Raw genomic sequence first — 18,293 nt, forward strand, 5'->3', positions numbered from 1 at the left:
AATTGCGATAAATTCTCCTTGGAAAATGCATTACTGCTATTTTGCACGTTTCTCCTACCATGTGAGTTCCTTCTTCCCCTTCTGTGTATATCTTCCAGGGGGTATTTTTTTTTTTTTTTTTCCCCTTTCCATTTGATGCTCTACTAACGACACTTAGCGCAGGTGAAGGGGCTCTTCACCGAGGCAAACTTCAAACGGGAGCTGTGTGGGCCCGCGGAAAAAACCTAAGTGCCTGCGGTTGAGGCTGCTACCACAGCTTCGCCCATCCAAGGGGCAAACTCCACCTGCTCGGAAGGAGTCACCAAGGGTTTTTTTAGCGGAGTGGCCCGGCGCGCGTGGCAGAGGTGGCACAGCACAGTTGGCGCAGCGGGTGCCCTTTTCGGCGTACACTCGTGCATTATTCCCCGGCGAGCCCGCGCGGTGCCGCAAAATTTCTACATGGGCACCGCACGTGGGATTATCTCTCCGCGTGGGTGGCGCACCCGGGCCCGCAGTGAGGGAGAAGCCACATGAAATGAAAGCAAAATCACACCCGGGGAGGGGCAGAAGGCATACCGATGTGAATATAAATACGTGCAAGAGTATAATATATGCTTGCGCGCGACCCTGTGCACGGACCACATCCGCATGTGCCTACTACGTGGGTGGAGGAGCCCCCCCCTTTTAGGGGTACGTCAAAAAAAAAAAAAAGGCCCATGCGGATGGCCCGCTCCGGAGGGGTTTAACATATTTTATTCTTTACTTCTTCACTACATGGCTACATGGCTACATCGTTACATCGTTACATCGCTACTTCACTACATCGCTACGTCACTACATCACTACATTTTATTGTTCCTCTTTTTTTTTTTTTTTTTTTCCCTTGAGATCTTCCTTTCAATTACGTTTTAGAATTTCCCTTTTTTGCAAAAGAGCCACCTCGCATGAATGAATTTTTTTTTTTTTTTTTTAAAAATATAATTAACCTCCCTTCCTTGTGAGCCTTTTTGCAAGTGCCCGCTTTTTGCAGAGCGCGAGCCCGTTCGTCAATCTACGGAGATTTGCGGGCTAGAGCCCCAGCGAGGGTTGCTAGCGGGACGAACGACGCGGCGAAGCTGCACAAGTCGCGCAAACCGCGCAAGCCGCGCAGGCTGCTCAAACTGAGCGTACGCCGCGTTCACCGCGAAGGCCGCGTATATTGAGAAGGCCGCGCTTGCGTTTGGGCACGATTTCGACCCGGTCGACTCCGTCGCGCTGAGCGAGAACAGACAGTGGGAGCGGAGAGGCGTTCACACTGAGCAGGCACGTGCATCTCTTAGGGGGGGGGGAATATACCCACGAATAGTTATACATAGGGGTATATGCACATACGATTATATATGTGCCTACATTTGCTTAACTGTGTGTACCGCTCATCCGTAGTGTGGTGTGCAGTTGGCCTATACACACGTGTGTCGTTTTGAAGGCACACACAATATATAGTAGTGCAGATTAGTTTCCCCCCAATTGCACCCCCCCCGTGGTAGAAGGCCGCGTATTTTAGGCCACATATTGGCGCGTCGAACAGAAGGAGCCCCACTCCCTCATACACTGTTCAGTTCCCCCCCCCCCCCCTGCCGCACTGCACAGTTAGGTCCGCTTCCCCCTCGCGAACGAAAGAAATGTCTTCGAGCTCCATCAGCAAGCGGATCTACATTCCCAAGTTCTACGCTGATGTGAACATCCATAAGCCCAAAGAATACTACGACTACGATAACTTGGAGCTGCAATGGAACAAGCCGAATCGGTACGAAATTATGAAGAAGATTGGGAGGGGCAAATACAGCGAAGTGTTTAACGGCTACGACACGGAGTATAACAGGCCCTGCGCCATTAAGGTACTTAAACCAGTAAAGAAAAAAAAAATAAAGAGAGAAATCAAAATTCTGCAAAACTTGCATGGAGGCCCAAACATCATCAAGCTACTAGACATAGTCAAAGACCCAGTCACCAAAACGCCTTCACTCATTTTTGAATACATTAATAATATAGACTTCAAAACGCTGTACCCTAAGTTCACCGATAAGGACATACGCTATTACATATACCAAATTTTGAAGGCACTAGATTACTGCCATAGCCAGGGCATCATGCATAGGGATGTGAAGCCACATAACATTATGATTGACCACGAGAATAAGCAAATTAGACTCATCGATTGGGGGCTAGCTGAGTTTTACCACCCGGGGCAGGAATACAACGTGAGAGTAGCCAGCAGATATTACAAAGGACCGGAACTTCTAATAGATCTACAGCTGTATGATTACTCTCTAGACATTTGGAGCTTAGGATGTATGCTGGCTGGGATGATATTTAAAAAGGAGCCTTTTTTTTGTGGCCACGATAACTACGATCAGCTTGTTAAGATTGCCAAAGTGCTAGGCACTGATGATCTTCATGCCTACTTAAAAAAATACAACATAAAATTGAAGCCCCATTATTTAAACATCCTGGGGGAGTACGAGCGCAAACCCTGGTCCCACTTCCTCACGCAGTCAAACATTGACATTGCCAAGGATGAGGTGATCGACCTCATCGATAAGATGCTTATATACGACCACGCCAAGAGGATCGCCCCCAAGGAGGCCATGGAGCACCCCTACTTCAGCGAGGTCCGCGAGCAGTCCTGATGGGAAGGAGGCGTGCAAGCGAGCAATAGTGCAAGAGTGCAATAGTGCAGACGTGCAAGCGAGCAAACGTGCGGATATCCCGATCTTCCCACGTGCTAACGTGTCACCACCGTCGGCCTAGCCCGGGCCAGCGCTCCCCATTTTTGTACAACACACACTGTTATAATATGAACACAAGTTCGCCTTTTTTTTTTTTTTCTTTCCTTTTCCTCCTTTTTTCGCACCCATTTTTGTGCCCCGTGCGTACCCCCCCTTGTAAAGGCCTGGCCCATTCCCCAACGCAGCAGTGCAAAGCGAGCGCACATGTGGCATGATTTCCCAAGTGGGTACTTCTCCCCGGCAAGCACCGAAGGGTACGTCTACGCCTTCTAAGTGCTGATCCGGTACTCCTACGCCTTCTAAGTACCGATCGGATACCCCCACTTCTGCCCCTCTCTCCCCCCCTATGCATGTGCATGCGTGTGCGCGCCTACTGAGCACCCCCCCCCCACCTTGTTAAACTGCTAAGCTGCTAAGCTGCTGAGCTGCTAAGCTGCTGAGCTGCCAACCTGTTAAACTTCCAAGCTGCCAAGCTGCCAAGCTGCTAAGCTGCTAACCTGTTAAGATGTTTTTTTTTTAATTGCCTCGCGGCTGCCTTTCACGTGGAGCTCTCTCCGCAACCGCCACCCTGTGGCAGGTGATCCGTCAAAAGGAGGATGGTAAGGTTGGTGAAGCGGGAGAGGCTGGCCAACTAACGTTGCGCTGTGCTGCGAAAGGAAGATCAGCCCTTCATTTCCGGCCTCCTCTTCGTAGAGAAAAGCGCGCAGAACTGCCACCCCCCTTTCGCTCACCTCTTCAGCGCAGATGTGAGACACTGGCCAGACCCCCCCCCGGTGGACCATCAAAAAGGGAGAGAGACCCCCACTTAGACATTCTTCACCTCATCAGAAAGAGGGTACAAAAAGAGGGCAGCAAAAGGGTACAAAAAGAGGGCAGAAAAAAGAGGCAGAAAAAGATGGCACAAAAAAGAGGCACAAAAAGAGGACCCCAATTCGTCGCTTCCTCACTTGAAGGAAAAAAAATTACTTCACGAAAAACGCCCCTCATTTTCAACCCGCCTTCCATTCGCTCCCTTTGCCATTTTACGAAGATGCGCGACCGCCGTGTAGCCCGCGTGCTCACCTCTTCCCATTTTTTAGTCACCATAGCACTGCTCACGTTACCCATCTTGGGTGACCAAACGCAGCTAGCTAAAGTGAAAGCAGCTGCCTTGAGGGGGACACCCAGCCGTACGTACAGTATATGACCCCCCCCCTCGCAGATAAAAAGCCGTTTGCACAGTGCGTACACTTTGTTTGGCAGCCCCCCCCTGGTGGGGGATCCCCTTCGATGGGATCCCCTGGGTGGACTCGACTCATTTGATCACCTATTTTTCACTCATCTGTTTGCATTTCGATTTGATTTGATTTGAATTGACTTCGTTTGATTTGAATCTACTTGAATTCATTTGATTTTTTTTTTTTTTTTTTTTTTCCCCTCACCCTTTGGAATGCCCCCCTCGCGAAGGAACACCTTTTCGTACCAAACGGGGAACCCAAACTGGAACCCCCCCCCGTTTGCTCCTTTTAACTCCCTCCCCTCAGAAGGAGGAAACGTTTGGAAGGCTCCAAGGAATAGCTGATGTGAACCGCGAGAGTGAAGTTATAGTTGTCCCCCCATAGTCGGCATCTCCCTTTCGTAGAATCTTTCGACCGAGCATGCCACTTTCGTTCCCCTCCCAGTTAACATAAATGAAGAGCGGAGCTATCAGATGTTGGAGTGCCTCCCTGAAGGTAATGCGCGAGAGCTACCTCCGCGGGGGTGTAGGCGCGTTGGCGCGAAAAGTGGCTATCCGGGTAGTCTGTCTCTACGGGCGAATGGCCTAACATCTGTTCAGGTTGATCCATTATGTATGAAATAGCTGCGGGTTAGCGGCACTGTGATACACACTTTTTTTCCTCCTTTTTTTTCTCCTTTTTTTTTTCCTTTTTTTTTTTTTTTTTTTTTCCCCTTTGGACGAATGGGCAGGGAAGGAGCTTCTCCGCCACGAGTAAAGTCTTCGTTGACAAGAACACCACGGTGATATGCCAGGGGATCACGGGGAAGCAGGTTTGTTCAAGCGGAGGGGGTGTCTGAGCGGGGGTGCCTTCGCTGATATACCGTCGTAGGTGTACCTTCATAAGTGCACCTTCAAAAATGCCTCTTCATGGTGCCCCTTCTTGGTGCACCCTCACCTGCCTGCCGCATGCCACTGCGCTTCTTAAACAGCGTTAGCACAAACCGGCGCGCTTCTCCCCCCTCGCAGGGCACCTTCCACACCACGGAGGCGATGAAATATGGGACCAAAATGGTGGGGGGCGTGAACCCCAGGAAAAAGGGAACCATGTGGGAAAGCCTAGACAAAAAATACACTCTCCCCGTTTTCGGATCCACCATAGAAGCAAAGGAGAAGACCAACTGCTACGCATCTGTCATTTATGTGCCCCCCGAGCATGCAAAGAATGCCATCATAGAATCGATTGAAGCAGAAATCCCATTGGTGGTCTGCATAACGGAAGGCATATGCCAACATGATATGGTGCAGGTAAAACACTGCCTGAACATGTCGAAGAAAACGAAATTAATTGGCCCCAACTGCCCGGGGGTAATAAAACCAGGGGAATGCAAAATTGGGATTATGCCATCTCATATTCATACCAAAGGGTGCGTGGGGATTGTAAGCAGGAGCGGCACATTGACGTACGAAGGGGTAAATCAAACCACCAAAGTTGGGTTGGGGCAATCCACTTGCATAGGCATTGGTGGGGACCCTTTTCACGGAACCAGCTTTATCGACTGCCTTAAACTCTTTCTGGAAGATGAAGAAACCAAGTGCATCTTACTCATTGGGGAGATTGGGGGGGATGCAGAAGAGCAGGTCGCCGAGTGGTTAATACAGAACAACGTCGATGATGGGAAAAAGAAAAAAAAAAAGCCCGTTTTCGCCTTCGTGGCAGGGAAATGTGCCCCCCCTGGAAAGCGGATGGGCCATGCGGGGGCCCTAATTAGTGGTGGCAAAGGCACAGCTGATGACAAAATCGAGGCTTTGAAAAGCGCCGGCGTGCACACGATTATGAACCCGACTCTAATGGGGCAGGAGATTTACTCCGTGATGAACGGCCTCGCGTAGCGCCACTTGTGCAGAGGCGTGGGCGGCAGCGGTAGCGCAGCCTTTCGGAGGGGACGACCCCCCTGCGGTGCGCTGCGGTACGATAAGCTGCACTTTGCTGTGCCATGTGTGGTGTTTTTTTTTTTTTTTTTTTTTTTTTTCTTTCTTTCCAGGGGAAATCCCCTATAAGGAAAGAAAAGCCACCCAAACGCATTCGCCCCGTCCAAAAGGTCCCCCAGCCGGACGCGCAATTTAAGACCAGCCCGACATGCCCATCTTCATATGCAGCTCAACGGTTGGTCAATTACGCTGCTGCTCTTCACCCATAGAATTTTTCTACTCACCTAGGGGATAAAACACTTTGATGATTTTCCCCATCGGGGGTAACCTCACTGGGTTTACTTCCCCCCCCCAAACGTATGCACTCATATGTGCCAATCGAATAAGCTAAAAGCGTCTCTCCAGGGGAGGTGCTATGTAGGTACCCCCTCCATCACAACGGGCTAAACTTTCCTACAAATAATGAGCATTCCCCAGCATGGGCACATCTCCCTTAACAAAAATGGCGTTCGTGATTGGGCGCAGTTCGCACTCACCCGCGTAAATCATCACGGTGAAAAGGAGTAACTGTGTTTGGGCTGGCGTCTTCAGCGCTAGTTGTTTTTTCACCGATAGTTGCGCCTTCACCGCCAGTCGCGTCCGCCTACCCGCGCCATACGCTCAGTGGTGCGAAAGGCGAACGGCCAGCTGCAACTTGGGTGAGCATTATCGCAACGCCGCTTTGCTTCGCTTTGCTATGATTTTCTCCCCTTTTTTCGCTTTTCAATTTGATGGGGCCCCCACCTACGGCCGTGTTCGCTGCGCGGGAGAGGCGCTCTTAAAATAAACAACGTATTAACAATAAAAAATTTCGTTCCTTTTTTTTTAAAATATCAACGAGGAGATGGGGTGAATCGGCATGCAGTGGGGAATTTGCGAAATGACGCGGCATGCGTACCGCCTGCGAAGTGACGCGACATGTGTGCCACGCGAGATGCTTCTTGCGAAGCGCTCAGGAGTCACACATCCGCGTAACAACGGGCAGGGGCCCACCGCATGGACGTGGAGAAAAAAAAAAAAAAAAAAAAAATCATTTTTTTCCTGCCGCTTTTACGTGTGGCCTTTCCTTTCACGCCCCGAGCGCAGTGGCGGGCGCGGTCCCGTGCAGCGTCCTACGCCTGTCATGTAGGGAAGTCGGCATGTAAGCACGTAGGTACATCCTCGTGTAGGCTAATCCGCACGTAGGGAAGTCGGCGCGTAGGTTAATCCGCAAGTAGGCACGTCGGCGTGCAGGCCAATCCGCCCATTTGTGTGTGTAAAAGTGCACCGTGGGGGGCTTACAACTCATCGGGGGTCGGGGTCTTCTGCGTGGTGTCGTCCTCCGCGCCGTCGTCCTTGTCGCCCGAAGCGCCGTCGTCCTGATCCAAGTCGTCATCAACGCCGGCTCTGCTTCTGGTAGAAGGAAGCACGACATTCTTCCCAATGTCCAATTTAAAATCTTCTGGGTATCTTAAAATATCTCCGTAATCCGTCAAAGAGGTGACGGCCAGCTTGAGCGCCTTCTCATTCCAAAGGTCTAAAGTAATTGGCTTCCCCTCGAAGATGGTATCCTTCACTTCAGTCAGGTTAATAGAACCCGTTTCATTAGAAGGGTCAAAATACACCTTAACAATTTCTTCCTTATCTATAAAGCCATCCTTATTGGTATCAAAAAAGTTAAAATCGTCGAGCGCAACATCATCATCTTTCTTGGCATGTGGGTCATCCGTTCTTGTCTGTTTAAACTCGTCCATTGAAATTCTGCCATCCTTATTTACATCATGATGTTCCAAAATTTCATTAATTTCTAACTCTTTCAATTCTTCATCCTTCATCGGATCGATTAGCAACCCCACTTCGTTTATATTTAGCTTATTGTCTTTATCCTTGTCTACAATTTGGAACCTCTTTAGTAACCCCTCTGCGTGTTTTTCTACCTCCTTTGCATCTAGGTTCTGTGAAAATGCCTCATTCAATTCTGGTAACGATATGAACCCATCCTTATCTGCATCAATTTGTTTCATCTCCACTTGCACCTGCTTCAGGAAGACCTCATTCTTCACATAATTGGACCACGCGGTTAGCTCTTCTTCTGTTATTACCTTATCATTATTTTTGTCAATTACGGCAAAGAGTTTGCTTATTCTTTCCTTGGCTCCTTTTATATCTAACCCCAGGATGTCATTCACTTGCTCGTCGTTCAAATTGGTTAGGTCGTCTAGTGCCCGCATGTCTGCGTACTTCATGGGCATGTCCGCGCCCTCCACCAGCACATCTTCCTTTAGGTAAAACACCAGGCAGGCTACCAAAATGCTGTACACGTGCCTCTTCATGTTCGCGGTAAGGCGGTTTTTCTCGCGGTAAGGCGGTTTTTCTCGCGGTAAGGCGGTTTTTCTCGCGGCAAGGTGGTTTTTCTCGCGGGTGGCGCGCTACTACAGGGTTGGCAAATTACGCGAGGGTTGGCTAGCTACGCGAGGTTCCTCTTTTTACGCTTTACACTTATCTGTGCGTTCTTTACACTTCTCTGTGCGTTCTCCACACTTCGCGCTTTTCTTGCGTGCCGAGTGGGAATCTTTCAGTGGGCTGATGCGCTGATGCGTTCGGGTTATCCTCCCTCCGTTGGCGAAGGTAGTTTATTTGTTCGTTTGCTTATTTGTTTGCTTATTTGTTTGCTTATTTGTTTGCTTATTTGTTTGCTTATTTGTTTGCTTATTTATTTGCTTATTTTTTTTCTCACTGTGAGCTTTATCGAGCGCCACTTTTTTTTTTTTTTTTTTTTCCTTTCTGTTGGGTGAAATCCTAAGCAGGGATAATTCCTCGAGGGGATGTGAACAATTAGGGTTCCTCAAAAGGTATAATTTTTTTTTTTTTTTTTTTTTTTTTTTCTTTCAAAGGTCGCCATATAGCCTCATGGTAATTTTCGTACCTACCCCTGTGCGATGAGCTTAAATTGCTGCCATGAGTACGCGCGTGCGGGGGGGCGAGGGGCCGCCTTCCGCCTTTCGCCTTCCAAGTGGGGTGCATCATTGGGAGTGCATCAGTGGGGGCGCTCCTGGGGGTACTCGTGTGGGTGCTCCTGGGGGTGCCGCGCGGATGATCTTGTGGATGCCTGCGTGTACGCCTACCCGAGCACTCGCGCAGGCGGGCGAACACCCCAAATGGGCACTCCCTATCGGTATGCCTCTTCCCCACCGCGCTGCATGAGCTGCACGAGCTGCACGCCCTACCCGCGCTACGGCGAAGCTCAGGAGGGCGGCAGATACGAGGTATGCTGCCCCCCATGTGCAGAAGCAAACGGGCGTACATGCCTACACGCGCACATAAGTACGTATGCACATATGCGTGCATTTTATACGCACATACATTTATATGCACGCGCGTACTCTACTCTTTCGTGTGCTGGCACCTCCCCGGGGGGAGTACCTAGTGCACTTGATGTATTTCTTCTTTTTTTTTTTCTTTTCTACTCCCAAAAGGGTTTGAGAATTGCTTATCGTGTCATTCCCTTGATGGTTATATGTGCTTCCTCCTGAGGTGCACCTTAGCGCCGGAGGTGTTCCTAGTTAGGTGCGTGCTAGCAGCGTACTAGGTACTCGTCAGGCTCGCATACTTCACGGCAGGAGTGTTATATGGCTGCCCGGCCCACTACCCCGCGACGTGTGTCAAAACACACCTTCTTGAAAATTTCTTTGCGAGGCGAAAAGGCGCAGTCGTGTGCCCCCCACACTTCGGGGGTTGAGAGGCGGCAGAGAGGAAAGGACGGGCTCCCCCCGATAAGTCACCTCTGCAGAGGTAGCACGTTGGGCGTCCCCTCCATCGTCCGTTTGGTCACCCCATCGGCAAGTGTTCCATCGTGCGTGGGTTAGGGGCTCACCGTTGGAAGGAAGCGCAGGTGGAGCGACTCCCTCGGCCACTCCCCATTTGTGCCACTCTGGCGGGGCGAAGAAATGAAAATTGCACATTTATGGGGCCTCTTTTTGGGCGATTCTCCCCCAACTGCGTATGTACCCTTCTGCCCATTTATATGTTATTACCACAAAGGATGCCCCACGTTTTTTTTTTCCACAATAACACGGCGTGTCATCCCGCTGGGCTCCTCTCCGCAAAAGTGCGGCACGTGTCTACCCATTCGCAGGGGGGTTCCAAAAAAAAAAAAAATAGATTAACAAATAAAAAGGGACTGTTGTATAAAGTTTACGAAAAAGAGTGGGTGGCAGGAGAAAAAAAAAAAAAAAAAAAAACAATGGAGAAGATGGGGATGACGAAATGGTGACCAACAGAGTTGCCCCTTTCCAGTGGCGCCCACGTTAGTGACAGTAAAGTGCACGGCAATCATCCGGATGAGCTTCTTCGTTGCGAGGTAGGGAGGTACTCGCGGGGTGCAATCCTCCACGGTGTCGCCTCCAGGCATGCCGCTATTCAACCGCTATCCCGCCGCGCTTCAGCAAAGGGAGAAAAAAAACACACTACTACATGCTGGTAGGATGTACACAGGGAGGGGGCTTAAACAAACGGGGGCTGCTCCTTCGTCGCAATGCGCCGCTTCGCCTCGCCTCACCGCTCCGCTCCTTTGCCGCTTCACTCCGCCGCTCCCCCGCCGCTCAACCTCACAGCTCGTCCGAGTAGTGCGGCGCGCTGACGAAGCGGAGGCCGCGCTTGACGGCCTGGTTGATGGAGAGCCCGCCGCTGACCACGTCCTCCACGAACTTGTGCACGCTGTTGACGTTGACCTCGCCGTCGAGCAGCCGGAACTTCTGCCGCTTGGGCCTGAAGGCGACGAGGAAGAGGCAGTTGGCGTGTCTGCACTCATTGGCCAGCCCGAAGGAGTCCAAAATGTGCGGCTGCTCAAACACATTCACATACATGATCTTGAGAGGGTCTTTGGAAAACTTGCCCGCCACATTTTTAATATCCTCATCGAATTTGTGGTAACTTTGTTTCAGTAGCTTCAAAATGAGGAAGCAAATCTGTGAGTCTTTCTCCTGGCACTGACCAGACTCAAACTTTTTCTTAGTCAGCTCCTGGTAGGAAGTTACATGCCCATACAAGTTATTTTTCAGCCGATTCTGGGCTACGATATGACTCAATTTGAGGGACAATATGTTAAAGTCAAAATTTTTTAGAAAAGTCAAATCCCCAGAGAGACTATCAATATCTTCTACAAGCAAAATGGAAGGAGTCCTCACATTTCTTTTATTAAAAAGTTGCATCATATTATAATTGGAGCTGTAAATGACCCCTATGTTTACTCTCTTTTCAAATTCCATAGAGAGTGCCTTCAACATGACGATGTCATCATTATACGAGATGAAGAAAATCACCTTCGGCGTTTCTACATTCTTCACCAAAAAAGCGTCCAATTTTTTCTGCCCAGTTATATCTGTATATACATAGGGTATATTCTCCTCAATAAAACTTATTAAATTTTCTTCCGTTCTGTTTCCATAAAATGTTTCAAAAGATTTATTTTTTTTTAACAAGATGATGTGGGGAAGGGACTTCACATTGTACTTTCTGCAGATGCTTTTTTCCTCTTGACAGTTAACTACAGAGAAGGATAAGTACCCATCATATTTTTTTGAAAATCTTAAAAACTTTTTTTTGAAAGATTTACAGTGGGAACATGATGGAGAGTAAAAATTTATTACCAAACAGTATGTGATGTCATTTACTACCTTGTCATAATTTTGCGAATTTATTTTTAACACTTCATTTTTGTATATATCTTCATATTCATCCTCAAAGTGGTGACCAAAATTGGGGAACCCTCCTCCTCCCCCTCCTGAGGAGGTAAACTTGAAATGGAAGTTACCTGCACGATTGCCTCCTCCCCCTCCTTTTCCTCCTGCGAATTGTCTAAATATTTCATTTATAACATCCTGGTCAAAGTGGAAGCCACTTCCAAACCCTCCTGGGCCTCCTGGCCCTCCTCCTTCCCCACCCCCGGCTGCTCCATCTGCGTAGTTCTCTCCATACAAGTCATACATTTTCCTCTTTTCCGGATCGGATAGCGTCTCATACGCATTAGCTATTTCTATGAAATCCTTCTCCTTATCTGGAGCCACATCTGGGTGGTACTCCTTGGCCAGCTTCCTATAAGCCTTGGAGATGTCCTCCTTGCTGGCGTTCCTCTTAATCCCCAGCCTTTTGTAGTAGTCCATTCCTCTCCCGAAGGACAAGAAGAAGGACAGCACCAGCAGGATTACGGAGTGCATGTTGGTAATTTTTTTCCTCTTCCTCACGTTTACCACCTTCATTTTGGTCTAACGAGGGGCAGCTCCTTTTCTAATGTGATGCGGTCTGTTTGTTTGCTTCCTTTCTAACGTGATGCACTTTTTTTGCTTCTTTTCTAACGTAATGCACTTTTTTTGCTTCCTTTCTAACGTGATGCACTTTTTTTGCTTCTTTTCTACCGTGATGCACTTTTTTTTGTTTTTTTCCCCTCCTTTGTCATATGCTTGCTGGGCAGGAGATACGAGCAGCTCGCCCTCCGCGCGGGGGAACTCTACGTGGACGCGCTTCCTCTCCTTGGAAGTCGCTATCCACCTGGGGAGATGAATATAAAGAGGACCCCTTTCACCCCTCCTTCGATTTCCCCCTTTTTACCGCTTCGCCCGTCCTCACACGAATATTGCTGGGCGCCCCTCTCCTGCCGCTCAACTTCGTCTTCTCCCCCGCGGTGTCCTTTCACTCAAAATTTGCCCTTTTTTTTTTTTTTAATATCCCTGCTTGGGGAAAGTGCCCTCCCAAACGATCTTCACGCTCCTCCCTGCACGGTCAACGGGTTGTAGCGTGCCCGGGTTGTTCTGCCGGCCGTTCCCGCTTCTTCGGTATGCGCTTCGTCCCCTTTCGCTGCTTTTCCCTCCCCGTGCTGACTAAACCGGAGAAACGAAGAAAGAAAAAACGCTGCGCGAGTTATGCCCGTTCAGGAGTAGAGTTCCACTCCGGCACGGTGGCAGAAATCGAAAGCTTCAAACGTATCGCATGAGGTCTCCGCTCAGCGCTAAAACGAAACAAAACAAATGGTACATTGAGTGGCAGTACGGTCTTTACATCAGTTTTTTTTTTTTTTTTTCCTTTTTTTCCCTCTTTTATTTGCTTATTCTTTTGGTTTCCTTTTCCTTTTCTTTTCCTTTATTATGCCTTCCCCCGAACATCGCGCATGTGATGAAAATCGGCATGGGAAAACTGAACGGTTTTTGGTGCCTTGTGCATATCTACCAAAATTATACCTTCTTCTTCCTCCCCACAAGTAGGCAAAAAAAGCAGAAAAAAAAAAAAAAAAAAAAAAAAAAAACTCCGGTCGCATATGGGGCAAGCATGCCTTTTCCTTTTGAACAATGGCGGAACGGCACGCGCGCAAAGGGATTTTTAAAAAGTGGTACGTATAACGGAGCATGGCAGTACGTATGTATGCATGCTTCTTTTTTTTTTTTTTTCCATTTGGCTCCTGGAAATGCTTCCAAATTGCAGCATAAATGGTATACCTGTTCGCGCGACAGTCCAATTGGGGGGGGAGTGGAAAAAAAAAAAAAAAAGAAAAAGAAACTGCTTAACACCCATATGTACTACGCAGGTATGCCCTGCGCGTGGTCGGCATATACTTCGCTCAACCGGAAGGTGTCATTCGTGACGGCCGCTTGGCTAACCCTTTTTGACCCACCTCTTCTGTGGAAGCAGGCCTAAGCTGTTCCGCGCTTAGCGTCATTATGGTCATTCGGAAGAGGTTGACCGACTGGCCAACTGGCCGAGTGATCAACTAACCAACTAACCAACTGATTGATTTCTTCCTTCCTTTTGCCCGCCCGTACTTTTGTTCCACGTGACCAAGGGGGAAGAAGAGCGCCCCCCACTGGCCACCGTCTAAGGCAAAAAAACATCGAACCTCCAAAGCGTTCATTTGGATGGACCCCCGGTGTGTACATATATAAAGCGTCCGCAACCCGGGGGAGGACACACCCACCAAATGAAAAGGAAATTACCAAAATAACTTCCTCCCCACTTCATTCATATAAATTTTGCGAAAGGGAAAGGAACTTCAAACGCAAAATGGTTTTAAAGAAAAAGGCGAAAAGAAAAAAAAATGCATGCAAAAAGTGTGGCTTGTAGGAAAATCACCCCAAATATAACTCATCCGTTTGTTCTCCGTGTGCAAATGAACCTATCGCGCAGGTCGGAGTGGTAAGAAGGCATACATGTGATGGACTACTCAACCGCGAAACTGCAAGGATGTAAATAGGAAGGACTTCCAGACGCGCAGAGGGGACGTACTGAGCGACTCCTCGTAAAATAGGAAACAACTGCAGCGATGCGACAGGCGGTGCAGATACCTTTTTGGGGAGGCATGCACATGTGGTACTTCAGCGGGGCTACTAAGTTGGCACGCATAACAGTTGCACTTACGTCGTTGCGATTTTTTTTTTTTTTTTTTTTTTTTTCCAAAATGGAGTTCTTCTCACCCCATGCGCATTGAACAATTTTGCAAAACATCATCTTGAAGGGGGCTCAGCGGCACAGCGTAACTAACCCTGCTGTGGGGATTTTTTTTTTTCTTTTTTGCGCTTCCCCTCAGCCGATACTTTTTCTTTGGCACATTTTCGCATTTCTTCCCCCCGCAATTGCACACGTGGCGTTGCAAAAAAAAAAAAATGACAGTTCGTATGAAGGGCGAAAATAAAAACGCAGCTCATCTGCCTTTGCCTTGAGCCGACTTCATGGCGTGAAAGACGTCTACATCGGTGTTCCCCGCTCGAATTAGCATTTTGTCCTGCCAGAGTGTAACTCCCCTCGCTTTTGCACCTCAAGAGGGAGTCATCCTTCCAAATGGTTTTTACCCATCAAGTGTACGTCACGAAAATACTCGCGATTTCACCAAATTGCGTGTTCGCTTTTTACACGTTCGTATGACCACACAAAAATTACTGAGCAAGGATCGTCTCCTCGAAGAGGTTCTTTCTACGAACAGCCACATCGCCAAAAGGCACTTTCCCAAATGGGCATGCGTCGATTAAAACATCACCTATATGCATACCAATAGGAGAACAGCGTGATTACACCTTTTTTTTGTACATCCTCCGTAAAGAGAGAAAAAAAAAAAAAAAAAAAAAAATCGAGATGGGAAACTCTGCCTCTTCCCAAAATGAAGACACAGGGAGAAGACTAATCCTTTTGCGTGATGAACCTACGCACAATTGTGGGAAAAAAAATGGCGCGATTGTTCAGAGTGGCATAAAGCTGGAAGAGACGGGGGACACCACGAAAATGGCACCACCGGGGAGAGGTAACAACATGCATATGGAAAAAAGAATAAGCGAGGGAACAGGCGGGAAAGCATCTTTGCAAGTGTGGCAAATTGCGTGTAGCGACCGCTTCCACCAAAGTGAATTACCCCACAGTGATGCCATCCGAGGGGGGAGATTACCACTGAGTGTACCCACCCAGTACCTCTACCCCTTCTTCCAACGCAACACCTCAAATGTGCACGCGGACGAGCTCGAATCGGCACACCCACCACTCTGCTAATGCTATTTACAGATCGCAACACTGCGGTGAAAAAATATAAAAATGTACGCAAACAAAATGCAGTTCCCTTTTTTCATTCTTTACTTCTTCCCACCCCACAGAACAGCAATACAAGGAGCTACGCAGCGAGATCCTCAATGACCTAATTCGGGAGCGCGAAAAATATATGTATTCGCAGATCGACCCATTTTACTCTGCAGACAATGGAGGAGATGACGAGTTCAGGGCGATCCAAATGAGTAACAACAAATGCATTCGGGATGAACAGAAAATATATAAATGCCTAAAAGACATGAATGCGTCCACGTCGGGCTTCGTTAACTCCTACTCCAGGTGCTGCAGATATTTGCAAAGATACGAAAATTGCGTACATAAAATACGCGTATGATGGGAGGCGTTCGTCAAAGGAAAGAGTCTGTCAAAGGGAACCGTCTAGCCATTTCGTCGTACCAAATGCGTCGTAGCTTTTTTTTTTTTCCCAATGTAGACGTGCACGCTAGGGTGAACCCCTTCTGTTTCGTTTTCCGTGAGGGGCCATCCCCTCCACGTGGATACAAACCACCTTGTGCTTCCCCCCAGTGGGTTACCCCTTCGAGTAACCGCTAAAGTAGTTCATGCGTTTTTTTTTTTTTTTTTTTTTCATTCACCACATTGAATCGTAACCCCGGTGGTCTCTCTCCACTCGTGTGTTTTCCTTCCCCAATGACAAGTGCATGGCTCCCCGGCACAGATTCATGAGAATATCCTCAGCGCATTTTAACATATATGCCGCATTCAAAGGGAGGAAACAAAAAAAAAAAAAAAAAGTAACATCAATTGATGGCAAAAAGGCGGAAGGAAGAGAATACGCCGCCCAAATAGCTAGCAAAATCGTGCAACACTCTTCTGTGCAATTCTCTGAAGATCCCCCTTTTCTTAGAACAGGAAAATGCCGACTTCCGCAGGGACGAATTGTGCGATTATCACCCCTTTAGCAAAGCAGCTGTTGAGCGTTTCCGCAAAATCGCCTGACTCGTTCAGGTAAAAAAAGAGAAAAAAAAATTGGAAAAATTGGAAAGTACGAAAAAGCGGAAAAAAGGACCAACCCGAGCGAAAATTATCACTTCACCGTTAAACGTGCCACTTCCCGCCTAACCGTACCACCGCGGACCAAACCATGGAGGACGACTTCCACGTGGACGAGGACTACATCAGGCAGCTGTCGGAGAAGTACAAAAACGCCGAGCACCCCCTCTTCATGGACGAGCTGCCGGCCAACATCGAAGAAAATGAAGACCTGCATGCGCTCTACAATTTAATGATCGACGATGAAGACGAACTGAGTTTGGCCAAAAATTTTAAACAAGTCGGAAACGACTACTACAAGGATGGAGCCAAATATTTTGAGGATGCCATAATCAGCTACACCAAGGGCATAGATATACTGACGAAGTATTGGGAGGATAAAAATTTGGAGAAGCGCAAGGCAGAGAGGGGTAAACTGACAAGTGACAGCAGCAGTTACCCCCCCGAGAGGACCAAAGGTAATGAGCAAAATATGGGCTCCAAACGGATTAGCAACGGGATGGGTGCCACAAATGGGGAGACCACCGCGGGGGAGGAGGAGGCAGCCAAATCTGAAGTTAAGGAAGACTCTTCTGATGGGAAGGGCGCACAGATAAGCCTACCAAATGGGTTGCAAAGTGGAGATAACCACCGTGATGACGAAATAAGGGGCGTCCTGGCCGACCTGCACTGCAACCGCGCAATCGTCCACTACAAAAAGAAGCGCTACGTGGAGTGCCTGTGCGACTGCCGAAAGGCCTACGCCTTCAACCAGACAAAATTCAAGAGCGTATACTACAGCATCCTGTGCTGTTACCACTTGGAACTATATAAAGATGCCCACATGTATGTTAACCGATTTGAAGACATGACCAAATCGATTGATCTGAAAAACCATATCAATTTGAATGAGTACGAAAAGATGAAGGAAATCATTTTTAAAAAATACGACGACATTTTAAAAAAAAAAAAAATAGATCAAAATGAAAAAAGAAAAGCGGAGGAAAACGAAAAAAACGTTGCCAATCTTGTCCAAGACATTTTACATAAAAGGAACATACAAATGGTTGAAAATGTATACCAGCAAGCGAGTAGTGTCCCCCCTGTGCTCTACGTAGATACCTCCATGTACATTCACCTTACCGTTTTCTTGCTATATTTCGAATGGGGAGTCATCGAAACGATCGTCGACTTTGCGGAGAATCAGTCCATCATGGACCACTACGATATTGTAAAGAAGAACAAAAAGAATCATCTCCTTTTTTGCTATATTGAATTCCCCGATGATGTTTTTTTCATGTTTCACAGCAACTCCTACATTTGTGACGTGCTCAACAAGGCCAAATTGTTCTCCCCCATTCTGTCCGTACACATCATCGAGAATGAGGAGGCCAACCGACAATTCAGGAATGGAAAAACGGTTAAGTCCATTCCGCTGTGAAGATTGGAGTGTGCGCAAAGGTGATTTAGCGTATGTCCTTTTTTTTTTTTTTTTTTTTTTCTACCCTTCCGCATTATTTGCCAAAGTCAAAACAGGTGCGAAGCAATCTGCCAACCCTGTACAGGTGCTTTTGCGTCCAACCCGCTACACTGCTGTGTCGAAGAGGCTATTCGGCCCATTCGCGCCAACTGCTCCCCAGTTGCTGCCTTTTTTTTAACTCCTTTGTGGCCTTCACTTTTTAAGACGCTGCTCCCAACCCCTATTAACACCCCTTTTAAAAACTTCACGACAACTGTTTGTCACCCCCTTTTGTAAAACATTAACCGAGATACCTGCCCCCTCCGGGGAGTATGTCGTATGACCGACGCACGCTACGCATGGCATGGCGATTGCA

At 48.0% G+C, this 18,293-nt stretch overlaps 6 protein-coding genes across 6 annotated transcripts, besides 22 other annotated features; 4 read left to right on the forward strand and 2 right to left on the reverse strand.

Annotated features, from left to right (window-relative positions):
- The first annotated feature begins 1,142 nt into the window (after window positions 1-1,142).
- Window positions 1,143-1,165: a microsatellite.
- Window positions 1,166-1,287: 122 nt separating this feature from the next.
- Window positions 1,288-1,338: a microsatellite.
- A 302-nt stretch (window positions 1,339-1,640) lies between these two features.
- PVX_091095 (casein kinase II, alpha subunit, putative) lies at window positions 1,641-2,993 on the forward strand (the record flags this gene model as incomplete). The annotated part of the gene is made up of 1 exon (XM_001615162.1): window positions 1,641-2,993. The coding sequence occupies one exon, from the start codon at window positions 1,641-1,643 to the stop codon at window positions 2,646-2,648; it is 1,008 nt and encodes a 335-aa protein (XP_001615212.1). The 3' UTR covers window positions 2,649-2,993.
- Window positions 1,865-1,885: a microsatellite.
- Window positions 2,340-2,363: a microsatellite.
- Window positions 2,994-4,160: 1,167 nt separating the features above from the next.
- On the forward strand, window positions 4,161-5,835 carry PVX_091100 (succinyl-CoA synthetase alpha subunit, putative; the record flags this gene model as incomplete). Its single annotated transcript, XM_001615163.1, has 3 exons — window positions 4,161-4,459; window positions 4,695-4,775; window positions 4,972-5,835. The coding sequence occupies exons 1-3, from the start codon at window positions 4,418-4,420 to the stop codon at window positions 5,833-5,835; spliced, it is 987 nt and encodes a 328-aa protein (XP_001615213.1). The 5' UTR covers window positions 4,161-4,417.
- Window positions 4,284-4,314: a microsatellite.
- Window positions 4,393-4,415: a microsatellite.
- Window positions 4,807-4,830: a microsatellite.
- Window positions 5,027-5,050: a microsatellite.
- A 1,355-nt stretch (window positions 5,836-7,190) lies between the features above and the next one.
- Window positions 7,191-8,614, reverse strand: PVX_091105 (membrane-associated calcum-binding protein, putative; the record flags this gene model as incomplete). The annotated part of the gene is made up of 2 exons (XM_001615164.1): window positions 8,434-8,614; window positions 7,191-8,411 (listed from the first exon to the last, which is right to left on the reverse strand). The coding sequence occupies exon 2, from the start codon at window positions 8,223-8,225 to the stop codon at window positions 7,191-7,193; it is 1,035 nt and encodes a 344-aa protein (XP_001615214.1). The 5' UTR covers window positions 8,226-8,411; window positions 8,434-8,614.
- Window positions 8,615-8,871: 257 nt separating this feature from the next.
- Window positions 8,872-8,932: a microsatellite.
- A 980-nt stretch (window positions 8,933-9,912) lies between these two features.
- Window positions 9,913-9,954: a microsatellite.
- Window positions 9,955-10,361: 407 nt separating this feature from the next.
- Window positions 10,362-10,381: a microsatellite.
- Window positions 10,374-10,416: a microsatellite.
- Window positions 10,417-10,499: 83 nt separating this feature from the next.
- On the reverse strand, window positions 10,500-12,149 carry PVX_091110 (DnaJ domain containing protein; the record flags this gene model as incomplete). Its single annotated transcript, XM_001615165.1, has 1 exon — window positions 10,500-12,149. One exon carries the CDS (start codon window positions 12,147-12,149, stop codon window positions 10,500-10,502), a length of 1,650 nt encoding a protein of 549 aa, XP_001615215.1.
- Window positions 11,343-11,364: a microsatellite.
- Window positions 12,150-12,490: 341 nt separating the features above from the next.
- Window positions 12,491-12,519: a microsatellite.
- Window positions 12,520-12,994: 475 nt separating this feature from the next.
- Window positions 12,995-13,038: a microsatellite.
- Window positions 13,039-13,041: 3 nt separating this feature from the next.
- Window positions 13,042-13,119: a microsatellite.
- A 128-nt stretch (window positions 13,120-13,247) lies between these two features.
- Window positions 13,248-13,268: a microsatellite.
- Window positions 13,269-14,000: 732 nt separating this feature from the next.
- Window positions 14,001-14,025: a microsatellite.
- A 275-nt stretch (window positions 14,026-14,300) lies between these two features.
- Window positions 14,301-14,331: a microsatellite.
- A 640-nt stretch (window positions 14,332-14,971) lies between these two features.
- Window positions 14,972-14,996: a microsatellite.
- Window positions 14,997-15,153: 157 nt separating this feature from the next.
- PVX_091115 (hypothetical protein, conserved) lies at window positions 15,154-16,192 on the forward strand (the record flags this gene model as incomplete). The annotated part of the gene is made up of 2 exons (XM_001615166.1): window positions 15,154-15,172; window positions 15,516-16,192. The coding sequence occupies 2 exons, from the start codon at window positions 15,154-15,156 to the stop codon at window positions 15,800-15,802; spliced, it is 306 nt and encodes a 101-aa protein (XP_001615216.1). The 3' UTR covers window positions 15,803-16,192.
- Window positions 15,862-15,887: a microsatellite.
- Window positions 16,113-16,151: a microsatellite.
- A 281-nt stretch (window positions 16,193-16,473) lies between the features above and the next one.
- On the forward strand, window positions 16,474-17,899 carry PVX_091120 (hypothetical protein, conserved; the record flags this gene model as incomplete). Its single annotated transcript, XM_001615167.1, has 1 exon — window positions 16,474-17,899. The coding sequence occupies exon 1, from the start codon at window positions 16,571-16,573 to the stop codon at window positions 17,897-17,899; it is 1,329 nt and encodes a 442-aa protein (XP_001615217.1). The 5' UTR covers window positions 16,474-16,570.
- Between the last annotated feature and the right edge of the window lie 394 nt (window positions 17,900-18,293).

This window comes from Plasmodium vivax, chromosome 9 (assembly GCF_000002415.2).
Source record: "Plasmodium vivax chromosome 9, whole genome shotgun sequence".
NCBI classification, from domain to species: domain Eukaryota; phylum Apicomplexa; class Aconoidasida; order Haemosporida; family Plasmodiidae; genus Plasmodium; species Plasmodium vivax.